The sequence below is a fragment of the Salvelinus namaycush genome, chromosome 38 (genome assembly GCF_016432855.1).
Source record: "Salvelinus namaycush isolate Seneca chromosome 38, SaNama_1.0, whole genome shotgun sequence".
Lineage (NCBI taxonomy): Eukaryota > Metazoa > Chordata > Actinopteri > Salmoniformes > Salmonidae > Salvelinus > Salvelinus namaycush.
In genome coordinates, this window is record NC_052344.1 from 10,033,993 (window position 1) to 10,051,873 (window position 17,881).

At 44.5% G+C, this 17,881-nt stretch overlaps 1 protein-coding gene across 2 annotated transcripts; it reads left to right on the forward strand.

Annotated features, from left to right (window-relative positions):
* The first annotated feature begins 7,643 nt into the window (after nucleotides 1-7,643).
* On the forward strand, nucleotides 7,644-14,244 carry LOC120032216 (host cell factor 2-like). 2 transcript variants are annotated; one of them, XM_038978203.1, is made up of 16 exons: nucleotides 7,644-7,893; nucleotides 8,374-8,498; nucleotides 8,720-8,883; nucleotides 9,124-9,326; nucleotides 9,537-9,621; nucleotides 9,711-9,814; nucleotides 10,027-10,269; nucleotides 10,498-10,689; nucleotides 10,970-11,034; nucleotides 11,221-11,401; nucleotides 11,489-11,538; nucleotides 11,619-11,762; nucleotides 11,942-12,127; nucleotides 12,405-12,702; nucleotides 12,819-12,894; nucleotides 13,037-14,244. In XM_038978203.1, the coding sequence occupies exons 1-16, from the start codon at nucleotides 7,704-7,706 to the stop codon at nucleotides 13,044-13,046; spliced, it is 2,316 nt and encodes a 771-aa protein (XP_038834131.1). In that variant the 5' UTR covers nucleotides 7,644-7,703; the 3' UTR covers nucleotides 13,047-14,244. The 2 variants fall into 2 exon arrangements, with proteins under 2 accessions (XP_038834131.1, XP_038834130.1); XM_038978202.1 differs by having other exon boundaries at nucleotides 7,645-7,893; nucleotides 8,350-8,498.
* The last annotated feature ends 3,637 nt before the right edge of the window (nucleotides 14,245-17,881 follow it).

Here is a 17,881-nt window from a genome sequence, read left to right on the forward strand (position 1 = left end):
ATATTCAGTCACATAGGTCAGTAGCCTACACATGGCCGGTGTTATGGGCGGGCCTTAGGGGTCCTGACCACTGTAGTTTACCTCCTTGTCCAAATATAAATATTGAAATATGAATAATAATTTATTTGACCGAGGCGCGCCCTGAGAGAAAGATGCATCAATCTCAGAAAAAGCATCCGAGCAAGCTAAACTAAACAGTTTGTAACAAAAAAAATATATTATTATATATTATTTATGTCCAGACAGCATCAGAAACATGGGCTACATATATGCCTTCTGTCGACAATGCTTCGGTTGAAATTTGCATAAAGTGGACGGGAGCTCAACTTTTTCTACCGCTCCTCTAGCAGGGTTCTCGCTGCTCTCCTTCCCACAATCCCCTGCACATCTCTCTGTGTGTCCTCGTTGAAAATGAATAGGGGCGGCCTTCTCCTGCCGAATTCGTTGCTGGTGAAAACCTTCAGACCAGAGGGGCGCTGTTTTGCTCGCTCGGATGCTTTCTCCAGTGAGAGTTTCAGCAGAGAGGAAGAGGCGAAGCCCGATGCGTTTGTATGGGCATAATATGCAGACCTCAGATTATAGCCTGCCTTCCCACCTTTGGGACGGTAACTCCCATTGTTAGGGCGGAGACATGAACATCTCGACATTATATACAGATATCTAGTTTCAGCCTCTTTTGAATCGGAAAGGAAAGTTGGCGAATGCACAGTGCACTGTTAGGATGATGGCTTCCACTAAAGTCAATTGATGTTTTTCCTAAATTATTTCATTTCATTACATCTCACCAGAGAGCATGACTTAGCCACAAAGCGATCATTAGCTTCTTCTTTAAAAAAAAAAAAAAAGCTGTAGGTAGGCCTACGCCTATTTGGGAAGCCTGCAATTTGGACAGCGCGCATGGCAATAGGCCTAGTTGATTGAGTTGCGGCTGTCAGTGAAAAACATCTAAAATATGTGTGAAAATAATGTGTGTTGAGTATCATTTAAAATGTTGCAACAAGAAGGGTGGGTGTGTTGTGAAAATATGGCATCTCTCTCTCCAGAATGCATGCTCTCAACTCTCCAGAATGCACTCAGTTGTCTCCTGCCAATTCTTCGAAATTCATTGTTTCATTGTGTGAATTGTTTGCCCTTTAATTGTATATTTTAATAAATTCCCCAGTATGTCGCCAGTAGTCCTAGTAAATGTACCGATAATTCCCCATGATTTTGTTACATTAATTTATATTAATGCATGTATTAATTACAGTCATTTAGCCTACTGTTCTCATTCTCTGCATGGAAACGTTGTTTGCAGAGTTCACAACCTGCTGACTTACCTAGTTAAATAAAGGTTAAATACTTGAGCAGTGGCGACCTGTTGTTCAGGGCCGGTGCAGCAGAGCCCCACATTTTTTGCACCCAAATGTTATTTTGGCATAAATGTCACATATCAGTTTGCAAACAATGTAAAAAAAATAATTAATTAAATTTTAATTTAACTCAGAAGCTAACCTGAGTTAATAAAGCCGCATACAAACATGGTCTCTTTTTTGTTTCTTGAGTAAGGCTGCTCCAAAATGTAGGTGTGTCAGCCTAGCTCAGTGCTTTCTGTGGTGGTGGGGCAAGCCAGTAGAAATTACAGAGTGTTGCGCTGTGATTGGCTCAGTGTTCTGTAACTCATGGGGACACTACTCACCGCCAAGTCTAAGGGTAGAGCTAGAAAATTCCAGCCCCTTGTGTGCTGCCGTAGAGTTACATTAGAAGTGCCCATCCACGAAGGCTCAAGGTCATTGGCCACTGATAAAATTATGTCAAATCACATATCTACAGGAGCTTTGACTGGTCAACATCATACTTTCAAAATCTTAGCTAGCAGTCATCATCATGAATCAAGTCAAACATCTACTGCAAATCCTTTTTAATCCTTGTCATATGAAGATGAATAATGAAGAGAAATTATAGATTAAACATATCAGTGCTCAATAAGTTGTAAATCGCAAATTCAACAATGAGTGGTTTGGAAGGAATCAGTGGCTAACAGCAAGAATTGCAAAGCAATCATTCACCTGATAAGTGGCTGTGTGGTCCCAAGTCTAAGATTAATGGTTTCTTTCTCTAGTTAGTGCAATTAATGTATCGTTTAGTGTTGTGTAGTGGCTTTGCCGGCATGCATCCCAACACACTCATCCAACATATTACTACTTTACTCTAAAATTATACAAATGTTTCTCTCTAAACAAGTGAATTATTTATCTTAAGGCTTTCTTACTTGTATATTTAAAAAAAGATATAGATCTAACTTTATTGGAATATAACTACACATTTTTCAAAATTTCAATGCATGTGTCTATTACACACGCATACTCACGCACAAGCACACTTTTAAAATATAGGTTCTCTAAGAAAAATGGTGGATCTTCTCCACTTGCATCATGTGAGTGGAGAAGATGGCATAGCAGTTCAGACGTCATTTTGTCCTCGTATTGTCATGTCCTGTATATATATATATTTACACCTTTCTTCGCATATCTTTTATATATTTTATTATCCAAGAACTCAACTACAAACAGCTTTCCTGCAACCCGCCTCACCAATTACAGAAAAAAAAGTATTATTTACCTCAAATCTGAAAATTCACAATTGAAGCTAGCCAGAAGCTAACCAGAAGCTAACCAGAAGCTAGCCAGAAGCTAACCAGAAGCTAGCCAGAAGCTAGTCAGAAGCTAGCCAGAAGCTAACCAGAAGCTAGCCAGAAGCTAACCAGAAACTAGCCAGAAGCTAACCAGAAACTAGCCAGAAGCTAACCTGAAACTACCCAGAAGTTAGCCGGTTTACTGGCTAACGTTAGTATTTCAGCTACCCACGTTTTGTGGTCATCAGCTATTCCTTTAGCTCGATAATCTATCGGCACTTTTGTACAACGCGACTCAGACCAGAACATACCGGACCTATTTTTCTCAATATCCCCGGATTTCAACCGCAAGCTCTGGACATTTACACCTTGATTTCGCAGCTAGCTAGCTGCAAACCGTGTGACTATTGGCTTACGTCGATCCCGGAGCAAACTTAAATTATTCCGGAGCTAGCCAGCTGAAGAGTTCCATCAGCCATTTCTGGGCTACAATCACCTATCCGGACCCGTTTTTTTTTACTACAAATGCGGAGCCCCACCGGGCCTTCACGACTGACTACCAACGTTATCTGCCCGAGGGAGTTATCCAACTGGCACCTCCGTCGCGACGTTACCTGAACGCTCATCTGGGGCCCGCTAATCGTTAGCTGTCTTATCGGCTGCTATCTGAATAAGTATATCGGACAATTTTTCTTGGGTCACTATATCTATTTTGCCAATTGGATTGATCCCCTCTACCACACGGAACCCCACTAATCTACCGACGGAAACGCACGAGGTGACTAAAAATAGACCTCCATCCTATGCTATCTTGCTACCGATAGCCAGCTACCCGGCCAGCTGTCTGGATCGCCGTGACCCCAACCAACCTCTACTCACTGGACCCTTATGATCACTCGATTAAGCATGCCTCTCCTTAATGTAAATATGCCTTGTCCATTGCTGTTCTGGTTAGTGTTTATTGGCTTATTTCATTGTAGAGCCTCTAGCCCTGCTCACTATACCATATCCAACCTTTCAGTTCCACCACCCACATATGCGATGACATCACCTGGTTTCAATGATGTTTCTAGAGACAATATCTCTCTCATCATCACTCAATACCTAGGTTTACCTCCACTGTATTCACATCCTACCATACCTTTGTCTGTACATTATTCCTTGAAGCTATTTTATCGCCCCCAGAAACTTCCTTTTACTCTCTGTTCTAGACGACCAATTCTCATAGCTTTTAGCCGTACCCTTATCCTACTCCTCCTCTGTTCCTCTGGTGATGTAGAGGTGAATCCAGGCCCTGCAGTACCTAGCTCCACTCCTATTCCCCAGGCGCTCTCTTTTGATGACTTCTGTAACCGTAATAGCCTTGGTTTCATGCATGTTAACATTAGAAGCCTCCTCCCTAAGTTTGTTTTGTTCACTGCTTTAGCACACTCTGCCAACCCAGATGTTTTAGCCGTGTCTGAATCCTGGCTTAGGAAGACCACCAAAAATTCTGACATTTTCATCCCTAACTACAAGATTTTCAGACAAGATAGAACGGCCAAAGGGGGCGGTGTTGCAATCTACTGCAAAGATTGCCTGCAGAGTTCTGTTTTACTATCCAGGTCTGTTCCCAAACAATTTGAACTTCTACTTTTAAAAATCCACCTCTCTAAAAACAAGTCTCACCGTTGCCGCCTGCTATAGACCACCCTCTGCCCCCAGCTGTGCTCTGGACACCACATGTGAACTGATTGCCCCCCATCTATCTTCAGAGCTCGTGCTGCTAGGCGACCTAAATTGGAACATGCTTAACACCCCAGCCATCCTACAATCTAAGCTTGATGCCCTCAATCTCACACAAATTATCAATGAACCTACCAGGTACCACCCCAATTCCGTAAACACGGGTACCCTCATAGATATCATCCTAACCAACTTGCCCTCCAAATACACCTCTGCTGTTTTCAACCAAGATCTCAGCGATCACTGCCTCATTGCCTGCATCCGTAATGGGTCAGCGGTCAAACGACTTCCACTCATCACTGTCAAACGCTCCCTGAAACACTTCAGCGAGCAGGCCTTTCTAATCGACCTGGCCGAGGTATCCTGGAAGGATATTGATCTCATCCCGTCAGTAGAGGATGCCTGGATATTTTTTTTAAATGCCTTCCTCACCATCTTGAATAAGCATGCCCCATTCAAGAAATTTAGAACCAGGAACAGATATAGCCCTTGGTTCTCTCCTGACCTGACTGCCCTTAACCAACAGAAAAACATCCTATGGCGTTCTGCATTAGCATCGAACAGCCCCCGTGATATGCAACTTTTCAGGGAAGCTAGAAACCAATATACACAGGCAGTTAGAAAAGCCAAGGCTAGCTTTTTCAAGCAGAAATTTGCTTCCTGCAACACAAACTCAAAAAAGTTCTGGGACACTGTAAAGTCCATGGAGAATAAGAACACCTCCTCCCAGCTTCCAACTGCACTGAAGATAGGAAACACTGTCACCACCGACAAATCCACTATAATTGAGAATTTCAATAAGCATTTTTCTACGGCTGGCCATGCTTTCCACCTGGCTACCCCTACCCCGGTCAACAGCACTGCCCTCCCCTCTGCTACTCGCCCACGCCTTCCCCATTTCTCTTTCTCCCAAATACAGTCAGCTGATGTTCTGAAAGAGCTGCAAAATCTGGACCCTTACAAATCAGCCGGGCTAGATAATCGGGACCCTTTCTTTCTAAAACTATCTGCTGAAATTGTTGCCACCCCTATTACTAGCCTTTTCAACCTCTCTTTCGTGTCGTCTGAGATTCCCAAAGATTGGAAAGCAGCTGCGGTTATCCCCCTCTTCAAAGGGGGGGGACACTCTTGACCCAAACAGCTACAGACCTATATCTATCCTACCCTGCCTTTCTAAGGTCTTCGAAAGCCAAGTCAACAAACAGATTACCGACCATTTCGAATCCCACCATACCTTCTCCGCTATGCAATCTGGTTTCAGAGCTGGTCATGGGTGCACCTCAGCCACGCTCAAGGTCATAAACGATATCTTAACCGCCATCGATAGGAAACAATACTGTGCAGCCGTATTCATTGACCTGGCCAAGGCTTTTGACTCTGTCAATCACCACATCCTCATCGGCAGACTCGACAGCCTTGGTTTCTCTAATGATTGCCTCGCCTGGTTCACCAACTACTTCTCTGATCGAGTTCAGTGTGTCAAATCGGAGGGTCTGTTGTCCGGACCTCTGGCAGTCTCTATGGGGGTGCCACAGGGTTCAATTCTTGGACCGACTCTCTTCTCTGTATACATCAATGATGTCGCTCTTGCTGCTGGTGAGTCTCTGATCCACCTCTACGCAGACGACACTATTCTGTATACTTCTGGCCCTTCTTTTGACACTGTGTTAACAACCCTCCAGGCGAGCTTCAATGCCATACAACTCTCCTTCCGTGGCCTCCAATTGCTCTTAAATACAAGTAAAACTAAATGCATGCTCTTCAACCGATCGCTGCCTGCACCTGCCCGCCTGTCCAACATCACTACTCTGGACGGCTCTGACTTAGAATATGTGGACAACTACAAATACCTAGGTGTCTGGTTAGACTGTAAACTCTCCTTCCAGACTCACATCAAACATCTCCAATCCAAAGTAAAATCTAGAATTGGCTTCCTATTCCGCAACAAAGCATCCTTCACTCATGCTGCCAAACATACCCTTGTAAAACTGACCATCCTACCAATCCTCGACTTCGGTGATGTCATTTACAAAATAGCCTCCAAAACCCTACTCAATAAATTGGATGCAGTCTATCACAGTGCCATCCGTTTTGTCACCAAAGCCCCATATACTACCCACCACTGCGACCTGTACACTCTCGTTGGCTGGCCCTCGCTTCATACTCGTCGCCAAACCCACTGGCTCCAGGTCATCTACAAAACCCTGCTAGGTAAAGTCCCCCCTTATCTCAGCTCGCTGGTCACCATAGCAGCACCTACCTGTAGCACGCGCTCCAGCAGGTATATCTCTCTGGTCACCCCCAAAACCAATTCTTCCTTTGGCCGCCTCTCCTTCCAGTTCTCTGCTGCCAATGACTGGAACGAACTACAAAAATCTCTGAAACTGGAAACACTTATCTCCCTCACTAGCTTTAAGCACCAGCTGTCAGAGCAGCTCATAGATTACTGCACCTGTACATAGCCCATCTATAATTTAGCCCAAACAACTACCTCTTTACCTACTGTATTTATTTATTTATTTTGCTCCTTTGCACCCCATTATTTCTATCTCTACTTTGCACTTTCTTCCACTGCAAACCAACCATTCCAGTGTTTTTTACTTGCTATATTGTATTTACTTCGCCACCATGGCCTTTTTTTATATTTTTATTTATATATATATTTTGTTTGCCTTCACCTCCCTTATCTCACCTCACTTGCTCACATTGTATATAGACTTATTTTTCACTGTATTATTGACTGTATGTTTGTTTTACTCCATGTGTAACTATGTGTTGTTGTATGTGTCGAACTGCTTTGCTTTATCTTGGCCAGGTCGCAATTGTAAATGAGAACGTGTTCTCAATTTGCCTACCTGGTTAAATAAAGTTGAAATAAATAAATAAATAAAAATGTGAGGCTGGAGAAAGAGTGTTTCCGGATATTTCTTGAATGTTGTAGCTTGTTGTATTACCAGTAAATAATGCAGACAAAGTAGGTCAAGGGTATAAGTGGAGGACAAGGAGTAAAACTAAAATCAAACGTTAAACTCTGGCTCAACTCAATTTCTTGAGTGGCTATCTCTGGCATTTCGGCAAGCCTAAAGTTGGTAGGATGTCAAAACTGAATTTGTATAGCATATAGTAGCTTAGAAATCACTTCGGAAATACAAAACCACAAATTGGATCAACACCTATTATTGGCAACAACAAAAATATGATGTCCAAATTTGACACTTTTCCATTAATTTCGATACAAAAGAATTGCAACTTCCTCTGTTTAGTTTTGCACTTTCGGTGAAGGGAACAACGCGAGAGTTTGCCACCTCGCTCCGCCTATTTCTCTCTGGTAACAACAAACAGCGCCAAACTGCCGTAACCGTTCATGGACCGAACCCCGGTGTGTAGCGTTCCTAACGGAACAATGGACCCTTTATGGAAAAAAGTCAACTCATTTACTGGACCTATTCCCCGGTCAAGACACGGACACCGAGCAGTGGCTATTCGGGAACTTATTATCGTGTTTGGAGGTGGAAACGAGGGGATAGCGGAGGAGCTCCATGTTTACAACACCGGTAGGCTAACGCGTTAATTAACTATTTTGGCTAGCTAATGGATGCTACACATTTTGTGTTTGAGAAGTGAGCTAACTTAACTATTTGGTTTTCCTAGCCATCTGGTGCGACTAATATGTTAATGCCTTGAAAGTTTCACAAACATTCCCTGAAGTTAAGCAGCCAGCTTGCTTACTTGGCTAACGTTAGCTAGCGAAGCTAACCAAATGTCCATCTACTGCCTATGGTTGTTATCAGATGTAGTTTCTGTGGAGAATAGCTAACTTGGCTAGCATACAATTGATGTGGTGTGGAACAGATGATCACTGGAGAATCTGGAGGCCATGTAGCTAACAAACAAACAATTGTCGACTTAGCTTTTATAAGTTATATTGCGTAATTATAGTCACACAGTGTATTATGATTGAGTAAACATGAGTTATTCTCAGGTGATCAGACCTCTAGCCCTTTGTCTAGTCTCTAAGCAGTGGTTTCTCCCAGCGGTGAGAGGGGACATCCCTCCAGGCTGTGCTGCCCATGGTTTTGCCTGTGAGGGAACCCGCATCCTGGTCTTTGGCGGCATGGTGGAATTTGGCAAATACAACAACAGCCTGTACGAGCTACAGGTGAGGCTCTCGCACTCACTTGCGTCTTCTGTCATAAACATCCTCTTGTCATGTTTTATGCATAAGGTGAAGAGTGTGCTGCAGAATTGTCATTCACAGACCTGTAGCTCTGATGGAAGGTCTTCACAAGCATATTTCCCTCTTAGATTGTACAGTAGATTGTATGTAGTCACTCGGATGGATAAGATGCCGTAGTTGACCTTTGACCCCTTGTCTATCAGGCGAGCCGCTGGCTGTGGAAGAAGCTGAAACCCAGGCCACCAAAGAACGGCATGCCGCCTCCATGTCCCCGCCTCGGACACAGCTTCACCCTCATTGGGAACAAGTGCTACCTGTTTGGGGGACTGGCCAATGACAGTGAGGACCCTAATGGCAATGTCCCAAGGTATGGAGCTATGTACCTAGCTCCAACAGTCTCCAACGCAGCTTCTCTAATCAGGGTACTGAGGGTTGTGATAATCATAAGAAACCTTAATGTTTGCTCTGTCACTAATGATGTTCTCATCTAGCCTGGACCCAGATCTGTTTGGCCACACCAATGACCATAGGAGTTGGCAAGACAGCATAAACAGATCTGGGACCAGGCTAGTTCTCATCCCACTGGCTCTCTGTTTTCTCTCTGCAGGTACCTAGATGACTTTTATGAGCTGGAGCTGCAGTCAGTGTCAGGGGTGAAGGGTTGGAACATTCCGGATACTAAGGGTGTGGGTCCGTGGGCTCGAGAGTCCCACACCTCGGTGGCATACACTGGGACAGGCTCCCCCAAACTCTACATCTTCGGAGGGATGAGAGGCAGTCGCCTTGACGACCTCTGGCAGCTTGACCTCGGTAACCTCATCTCAGTCTACTAACATGCTTTGATGAACCACAATCTGACCACAACACTTTGAATGAACTAACCTCCTTGGTGTGAATTCAGGTTGCTGTAGCAGTAACCAACCTTCAGTTTCTTAAACCGCAACCTTGTGTTTGTGGTGATGAACTGATTGAAGTGAGGTAATCTAACTGGCTCTCCACTCTCTTCCGTCTGCTCTTTAGAATCTATGACATGGTCTATACCTGACACTAAAGGACCCCCTCCTCTACCCAGAAGCCTTCACTCTGCCAACGTTATAGAAAACAAGTAATGGAAATATGTATTTTGTGTGTGCTGTATATGTTTGTGTGGCATCATGGATGTTTGCCTAATATGTTTTTTTTCTGTGTGGGAAGGATGTATGTTTTTGGGGGATGGGTCCCCGTTCCAGAGACAGACACACCTAACGCCCTGGGAGCTGAATGGATCTGTACCAACTCCTTATCCGTGCTCAACTTAGGTCAGTATCATACTCATTATTACAAGCTTATCACTTAGTGTATCTGACTGGTCACATAACAGGCATTCCATTTAAATTCATATGATGAGAATCATCATATTGAATTGAACCCAGTAAGGTGAAATCAATCAAATGTATTTATAAAGCCCTTTTTACATCCGCAGATGTTACAAAGTGCTTAAACAGTTTACCCCCTTTCCTGTTGATATCAGACACCATGACATGGCAGAGCCTTGGCCCAGATCAGCAACAGGGGCAGACAGTGAGCCAGGGAGACCAGCAGGGTCAGGGGGACCAGGAAGAGCCCCAGCCCAGCAGCGGGGGACCCCGAGCCAGGGCAGGCCACTGTGCTGCCTCTGTCGGCTCCCGCCTCTACATCTGGAGCGGCCGTGACGGCTACCGGAAGAGCTGGAACTACCAGGTGTGCTGCAAGGACCTGTGGTATCTGGAGACAGGTGAGAAGAGAGACAAGGATACTGTTAATATCAGCATATGTCTTATTACTGTAGCTCAAAATGTGCTGCAGAGTCATACCATCTTTAAAGCATATTTGTATATATTTTTTTAAACCTTTATTTAACTAGGAAAGTCGGTGAAGAGAGTGTATTTCTCATTTGTTCACACTTGCCATCTGCAAGGCCATTTTGCTGCTACAACCTAACTGTGACTTGTGGTGTTTTCAGAGCGGCCCTCCACCCCAGCAGCAGTACTACTGGTCAAGTCCACCGTCAACATGCTCCATGTGGCCTGGCGCCCCCTACCTGCAGCAGAGTGTTACATTCTCCAGCTGCAGCCCGTCTCCCCCTCTAACACCCCAGCCAACCCCACAGCCCGACCCAGCACAGGTGGCCAGGATAGGAACCCCCAGGACCAAGGTGAGAGGAGAAATCTACCTGCTGCTCACACACAACCAATCAGAGACCACTAATTTGAATAGGAATGACAACAGTGAATTTCACATGGCCTTCAGAGGAGGTCTGTCTGATGCCAAGCTATTGGCTTTGCAAGTGGTTTAGAAGCAGAAGCCTTTGTCCAGGGCCATCTGGTCCACTCTCAAGGCCAGGGTTGACGTCTGTACTGGGCCAGGGTTGAAGGTTGAAGCAGGCTAAGAGGCATATATGTAAAGCTATGCTTGATGTGCTCTTTTTCCTCCAGATGTCCAGTCAGCTCAGGTCCCAGACGACCCCACCCCACAGGAAGCCCAGAAGACGTCCCAACAGGTCAGATGGTGACCCTTATACCCATATCCAGTTGTCTTCGCTACAGTGCTGGGAAAGTGCTATATTCAGATGGTGTTAGTACTGCCATTGAGACCGTAATAGCTAAGCTAAATGTTACATCCCGATTTTGTTAATGCTACATTGACTGACACTGAATATTGCGGTCTCTTCCCCCCCGCACGCCAGGAGGTGGCTGCAGGGCAGAAGGTGACTCCCATGGAAGTGTCAGAGGCTGTTCGAGACCCCCATCCAGAGGGAGAAAGTGATGCTAGTGGAAAAACACACTCCGAGCCCTTGGGACAGGAGGGTGACCCCACAAAAACCTCCCAGCGCTCAGACACAATGGCGAGCAGTGAGCACCAGCCAGGTAACAGCATGGACCCCAAGCTAGCTTTTTACTAGTATGGTTTGAATATCATCGACATAACCAATGACAGTCCTTCCTCATTCACAGGACAAGAACCTGACAGCACTTCCTCAGATCCCAACACTGTCAAATGCAAGGTAGGATTAGAATACTAATGAAGTTATTCATTTTTCTACCACAGAGACTGAAGGAAGTAACCCCTGTCTGTGCCCTGTAGGTATCTGGTGAGAAATCAGATGAGTCTGAGTGGTTTGATGCTGGAGTGTTCAAAACCCTGTTCTCTGAGGTTACCCACTACTACCTGCCACCTGAGAATGACATTATTCCCACCATCTACAGCAGACCCACTAACACTAAAGAGGTAAGCCACATTTTGGTTTGAATCTTAAATGACAGTATATAATGAAAAACATGCCCCAGAATGTGTGCAGATAACATGCAGAAACCATCTTCAGCTAGCAGTCATTTTTGTTAATTTGTCTCTAATCTGTTTATTGATTTTCCAATTTGACACACACACACCATTTTCCACACCCACAGATTAAGTTGCAGGGGCCTCAGGACTATGAGTGGAGGGAGAAGCAGGAGCTGTGTCCAGGTGTAGCCTACAGGTTCAGAGTAGCAGGCATCAACAGCTGTGGTCAGGGAGACTTCAGCCCTGCCAGCGAGTTCAAAACCTGCCAGCCCGGCTTTCCCGGAGCGCCCTCAGCTGTCAAGATCACCAAGGTACAGTACACTCCCACCGCCTACTTTACACACAGAGAAGGTTACTGATGAGGGGTGTAAATGAGGCCAAGCACATTAACAGAATGTGCTGCCAGCATTCGTTATTGTTCAACAGAGGCTTCAGAGAGCTCACATGGGAGATTGTGATTTCTTGCTGCCTTTCTAGTTCCACAATATATTTCTAGTTTTATCATATGTGTATCATTGTTTCTCCTAAATTAGCTGTTTTGCCTCTCATCCTTTATCAATCAACCACCCCCTCCCTCCCTCCCCCCAGGCTAATGACTCTGTCCACATCACGTGGGACTCCCCCACCTCCCCGTCAGGTAAGATCCTGGAGTACTCCATGTACCTGGCGGTGAGGAAGAGCCGGCCCAGCAGCTCTGAGCGTCCTGGCCAGCTGGCCTTCATCAGGATCTACCGCGGCACCAAGACCTCTTGCACCGTCAGCCCCGCCCACCTGGCCAACGCCTACATCGACAGCTCCGCCCCCAACCGGCCAGCTGTCGTCTTCCGCATCGCGGCCAAGAACGAGCAGGGCTACGGGCCCGCCACACAGATCCGCTGGCTACAGGGTACGCGGCAAGACGGGTGGGGGGGGGTGTTTATCCTGACCCTGAATCAGTACTCTAGTGGTATACTGACTGTCACAACTGAGTGGTCTCTAACCATGGGCTCTGTCTCCTTTCAGATGCCAGTAAACTCAAAGCCTCGTCATCACAACCAGATGGCAGCCCCACGGAGGCAGAACAGGAGGCAGCAGACAGGTGAACAAGCTCTGCTCTCATCTGACTAAACCTTAGAAGGTTTATATTAGATCAGTTGTCCCTTGCCATTGTCAGGCTTGCTCTTTTTAGAGTTTGATGTTAGAGGACTTATTGTTGTTGTTTTTCTCCTCGTGTCTTGCAGCTCAGGTTAAAGATGGACTGCCAGACGCTCGCCGATACCCAGGAAAGATTATGTAACTAGTCAGAGGGCATGACTACTTTCCAACCGAGCCATGTCCCCCACAAAAAGGCTGTACAGAACTTATAGATTTTTAAGTTATTTTTTATGTTTTTTCTAATTGTTGTACATAACTGTTTCGTGCGTTAACTTCCACCTGTCATTTGACCACACTGTATTACATTATAGTGTACAAAAAGTTGTACTTCCATTAGTATTTTTTTAAGTTAAATAGTTAACTGATGTTATGACCAGAATTTCCCCTCTTGTCAAACAGACAAGGAATGAATGTGCCTTAGTGTATGAAGGGGTTTTGAATGGGGATGATGATCAACCGGCCAGCGACTGCTTCACTATAATTAACATGTAGCAAACTTGAATTGAATAGTAGTGCGATATTTTGTGTATTTATAATTTGGGCCAAGTCAATGGTTGTATTTCAGCCTCAGCATGCAGAAGAAGTATTTTTTAAAGTATAACATGATTCCAACACAGCACTTCTAACATGCCTTGTGGGTATGGAATGTGAGGGTTTGAGTCCATCAATTTATGTTGTTCATTTACCATTTCATATTTATGGATACTGTTTTTATCCTTTATTCAATTGTCTTTATTTTTATTTTGCAGCCATAGGAAGTAAGCCATGCGTTTGTATCTTAAGCTATCCATACTTCTGTTAATACATAAATACAGTGATTGACACTACCTTTCCTCTCTTACAGCACTGTAGCTCACTATGCAACGTGGAAATCACTAGATTTCTTTAGGCCGCTCATGTTTACGAATTGAATAGTAGATTTGATCCAGACATTAATTCCATCTGATTCCAAAGCTACTTAGTATGGCGAAAGCGAAGATGCATATGATTCAAATATTTTTTGTTGAAACTAACATTTTTTACCATATGTTACTCAGTGAGTATGTAGCCTAGATCTCTTTTTTTTTGTTAATATGAGCTCATTACAGGAGAGAATTGTTTTAACATTCCTGTTTTGTTACAGGGTTATATTGAAAAAGAATCTTGGCAGCATGACTATGTTATCCCTGTACTCTTGGTAGGTGTATGTTGTACAATGTGTCAAAGGAGAACCTAGAACATTGTGGACTTTTGTTAACAGTCCAAATGTAGTTAAAAACACCAATAAATAAAACTGGTCTTGACAAACTGCTAATGAGCATTGACTATCAGTGTGTGTGATCATTGTCTGAAATCAGGTCATCGTTGGCATTAGTTAATTAACATCTACTGGTAAATTACAAAATACACCACAAAATCTTTATTTAATTTGTGAAAATGGATCAAACTGAAAAGTTAAATTCATTGTAGCAAGTGTTCAGGACTCACTAGCCCTTTCCAAGAGCGTATGTAATGTTGCCATTTAACCACATGGGGCTAAAATTGAAGTAGAGTTAAGATAAATCTCCCATGATTCCACGCGAGTCTAGTTCTCCGCAGGATAGCTCGTTTTGTCAAGGTGTCGAGTTCAAGAGGTAAGCAACGATCAAAACAGTGCATATTATTATCGCTAAAGTGGTAGCATTCTAAATTGTGCCCAAGAGCTAGCCAGTTAGCTTGATAACTGATTTGACATTGTTCAGTGACCAGTTGTTAGCACGCAACCTAACTATCTAGTTGGCTAGAACCGTGGGAGTTAAAGCGCCACTTTCGAAAAGAGTAGCACTAGTTATTTCTCTAGATGACTGGTGTTGGTGTTTCATTTACTGGAGAGTGAGACCAAATCATGGACACTGGACAGAGTGGATTTCAGTTGTAGCAAAATGGCAGGTTTATTGAGTCAAAGATATCTTGTCTGGCAGTTTAGCGTGACACGGACCTAATCATATGGCTCTTAAGGAGTCAGCTGAAAAGGGTAACTAAACAGAGATTACAGCAGATTTTATACATGGAACAATGTAGGTAGAATCTCTTCGTGTTGGTCTTCTGACTGGTCCTGAAGAGTTGGAGGCGGGTCTGCTCTGGCCATAGCAGTAGCCCCATTGGTGCACAGCAGAGTCCTCTGCTCTTGGCACCCGACCAGTAGAGATGGGCGTGAGGTGTGTGTGTTCGTGCGAGATGAAATGTTTGTGTGTGTCCAGGAGTCATGAGATAAGGGAAACTGTAACTGGCAGTTACTGTCTGGGGCGAGGGGGTTTCCTGATTAGAGGGATGTGAGCAATTACTTAAGTCAGGCGGTTTGGTTTTGGCGCTCTATAACGGTTTTGTGCGGTTAGCATCCTTGAGACACTGAAGAACCATTGTGTCAATGGGGAACCTTGTGTTGTGCAAGATCAGTCTTGTGCCTTGTCATGGGGTGTGTTGTGCAAACTTTTAATCCTATGGTCACAAGCAGGCTCTGAAACCCTAAGGCCTCCTAATTAATGCTTAATATATGTGCTTGATATATGAGCTAGGTATATGAATATATGTATATATGACAAATCCCCCTCTTCACGTCTATTAGACGTGAAAAATAAAAGCAACCAAACAATTTGGTAGAAACCAAATTTTTGAGTCCCCCTCTTCACGTCTTTTAAGACGTGAAAACTATAGCAGAGACAAAAAATAAGGATATAACGAAAACAAGAAGCCCCCTCAAGTATGCAGCGAAGCGAGGTAAATGAGCAAGGACAAAAAGGAGACCACTCCAAGTGCTACACCTGGAGTGGCCAATCACACATTAGTAACCAAAAAACGAGAAAATGTTAAACCCTCAGGTCCATCCCTCTATACAACCTGTACCAGGTGGGCTCGTCGCCACCCGGGAACTTCAAACCTTCACAACAGGGAGGACAAACATCACTTTTTATTCATTCGACAACATCAACTACAGCAAACCAAGGGTCCTCCTCTGTCAGGCCCACTCTCCTGCGAAAGCTTGATTCCGTATCAGCCTCTCCAACTGGAGCATCAAGCAACGGCATCATACCAGAGACCCTTGCCACATCTGTAACAGACTTCTTCAAACAAGGTATGATACAGGCAGCACAGCACATAAGCATAAGAAAAACAACAACTAGGGTCAGAAATCCAGTAATCATCATTGCAGTGTACTTACCAAACCAACCACCCAGCCAGGGGAACAGTCCACTCTCCTCCACACCTGCAAGACCCTTCATCTCCACCGATAACCTTGCCAACCCACTCAGAGCTTTTGAAATGCTCCCATCCGGACTAGTATTGTTAGGGACAAACGTCCAACACTGTTCTCCAAACATTTTACATACACCTCCCTGGTTGGCCAGAATCATGTCCAGTGCTAGTCTATTTTGTCTACTGGTTTGAGAGGTAGCATCCAATTGTTCAGCCATCCCCGTAAGTGCTGTGTGGGTGTAGTTAACAAATCGCTGTTAATTATAATAAATATAATTGATCCAGGCATTTTGTTTAGCATCAACAATGGCTGGGCCAATGATGGGCATCAGATGCCACAGACCATCATTTCTGTTTAATGCCTGGAATTCGTGGGGGACCCCTATTGGGACCCCCAACAGGTTGGTGTGGATGTTATCTGTACCCTCGGACCAAGGAGCGTCACGGTTCTGCCGTCTCCTGGTTTGGTCCCGAGCCTCTGTGTCATGTGCAGCTCCCAGAAGTTGGTTTAGCTGTATCCTCAATAATAGGCAATGGTGTTATCAGACTGGCCAAAGCACATGTGCCCTGACAATCTCCTTTCAAAATGGGGTCAACCGCCTGGCAGGTCCACACATCCACCATACATCAGCAACACCTCTAGTTAATAGTGACATTAGTGATGCAGGCAGTAGTAGGGAGCCTCCCATAGTCTATACCTCTACCTGTACCAGTGATACAGCTGTAATATCCCCCATATGCCTTAACTCCCCACGGTGCCTTCTGGGGAGGGACTTCTGGGAACACAAGACTCAGAGTTTTACACAGGGTTGAATTTGGCTTAAACTTTCCAATATGCACATCCAACCTTCCCCATTACTTAGGGCAAATGGGTGAGCAGCCAGAATAGGTCTGGCATGTCCACAGATCACACAGTCTTTTCTATTAAGTGTTTTGGCTGTGTATCTCATATAGGCCAACCACATATTTTCCCTTCCCTCATAACCAGTTTCAGTCCCCAATTGGTCACTATCTGAAATGTCTTTTACATTTATTACCTGTACCAGATTGGAGAGCTTAGGTGATGGCGTGGGACTTGGTCTTGAAGTGGTGGAGGAGGCCGGCTGAACCCTGGTCCGTTGGAACTGGTGGTGGTTCTGGCAGTACTGTGATGGTAACATCCTCATCGTATCCTAATCAGACAGCTCAGGACTACAAGCAGTCCTGTAAAGCCCCATCCTCTCCCAGAGAACACATCATCAGCCAGAGATCAAGCAACACTTTCACTTCTATGAACGTACACAGTGATGAAAGGGCGGGGTCAGGGATTTCTTCATTAAGGAGTTGATCCCCGAACTCTATTAGCAACGGTTCTTCTCCTTAACTCTGTGATCATTCGGCAGTGTCAGTGTGTTTCACCCTCCAAGTGCGATATGCCCCCAGGTCGAGTGAATCACCTTCTCCTTTAATTCACCTGTAATGCATAAAATCTTGGACATACAGGTTTGGTTAACAAACAGTTTCTCATTTGTTCTATCTGATTATATATTTAACTTCTATGCCTATTTGATAGCTAGAAATTTTTAATTTTTAATTAGTTTATTATCCAATAGGCCCCATCCTATCCTAGACCACAATGTACCCATACCCCACCCCCTTTTGATACCTGGCACTGGCCAGGTAACAACCTTACCTACTCTAAATACTGACTTAGGTAAGATTAGTAAAATATTTTTATG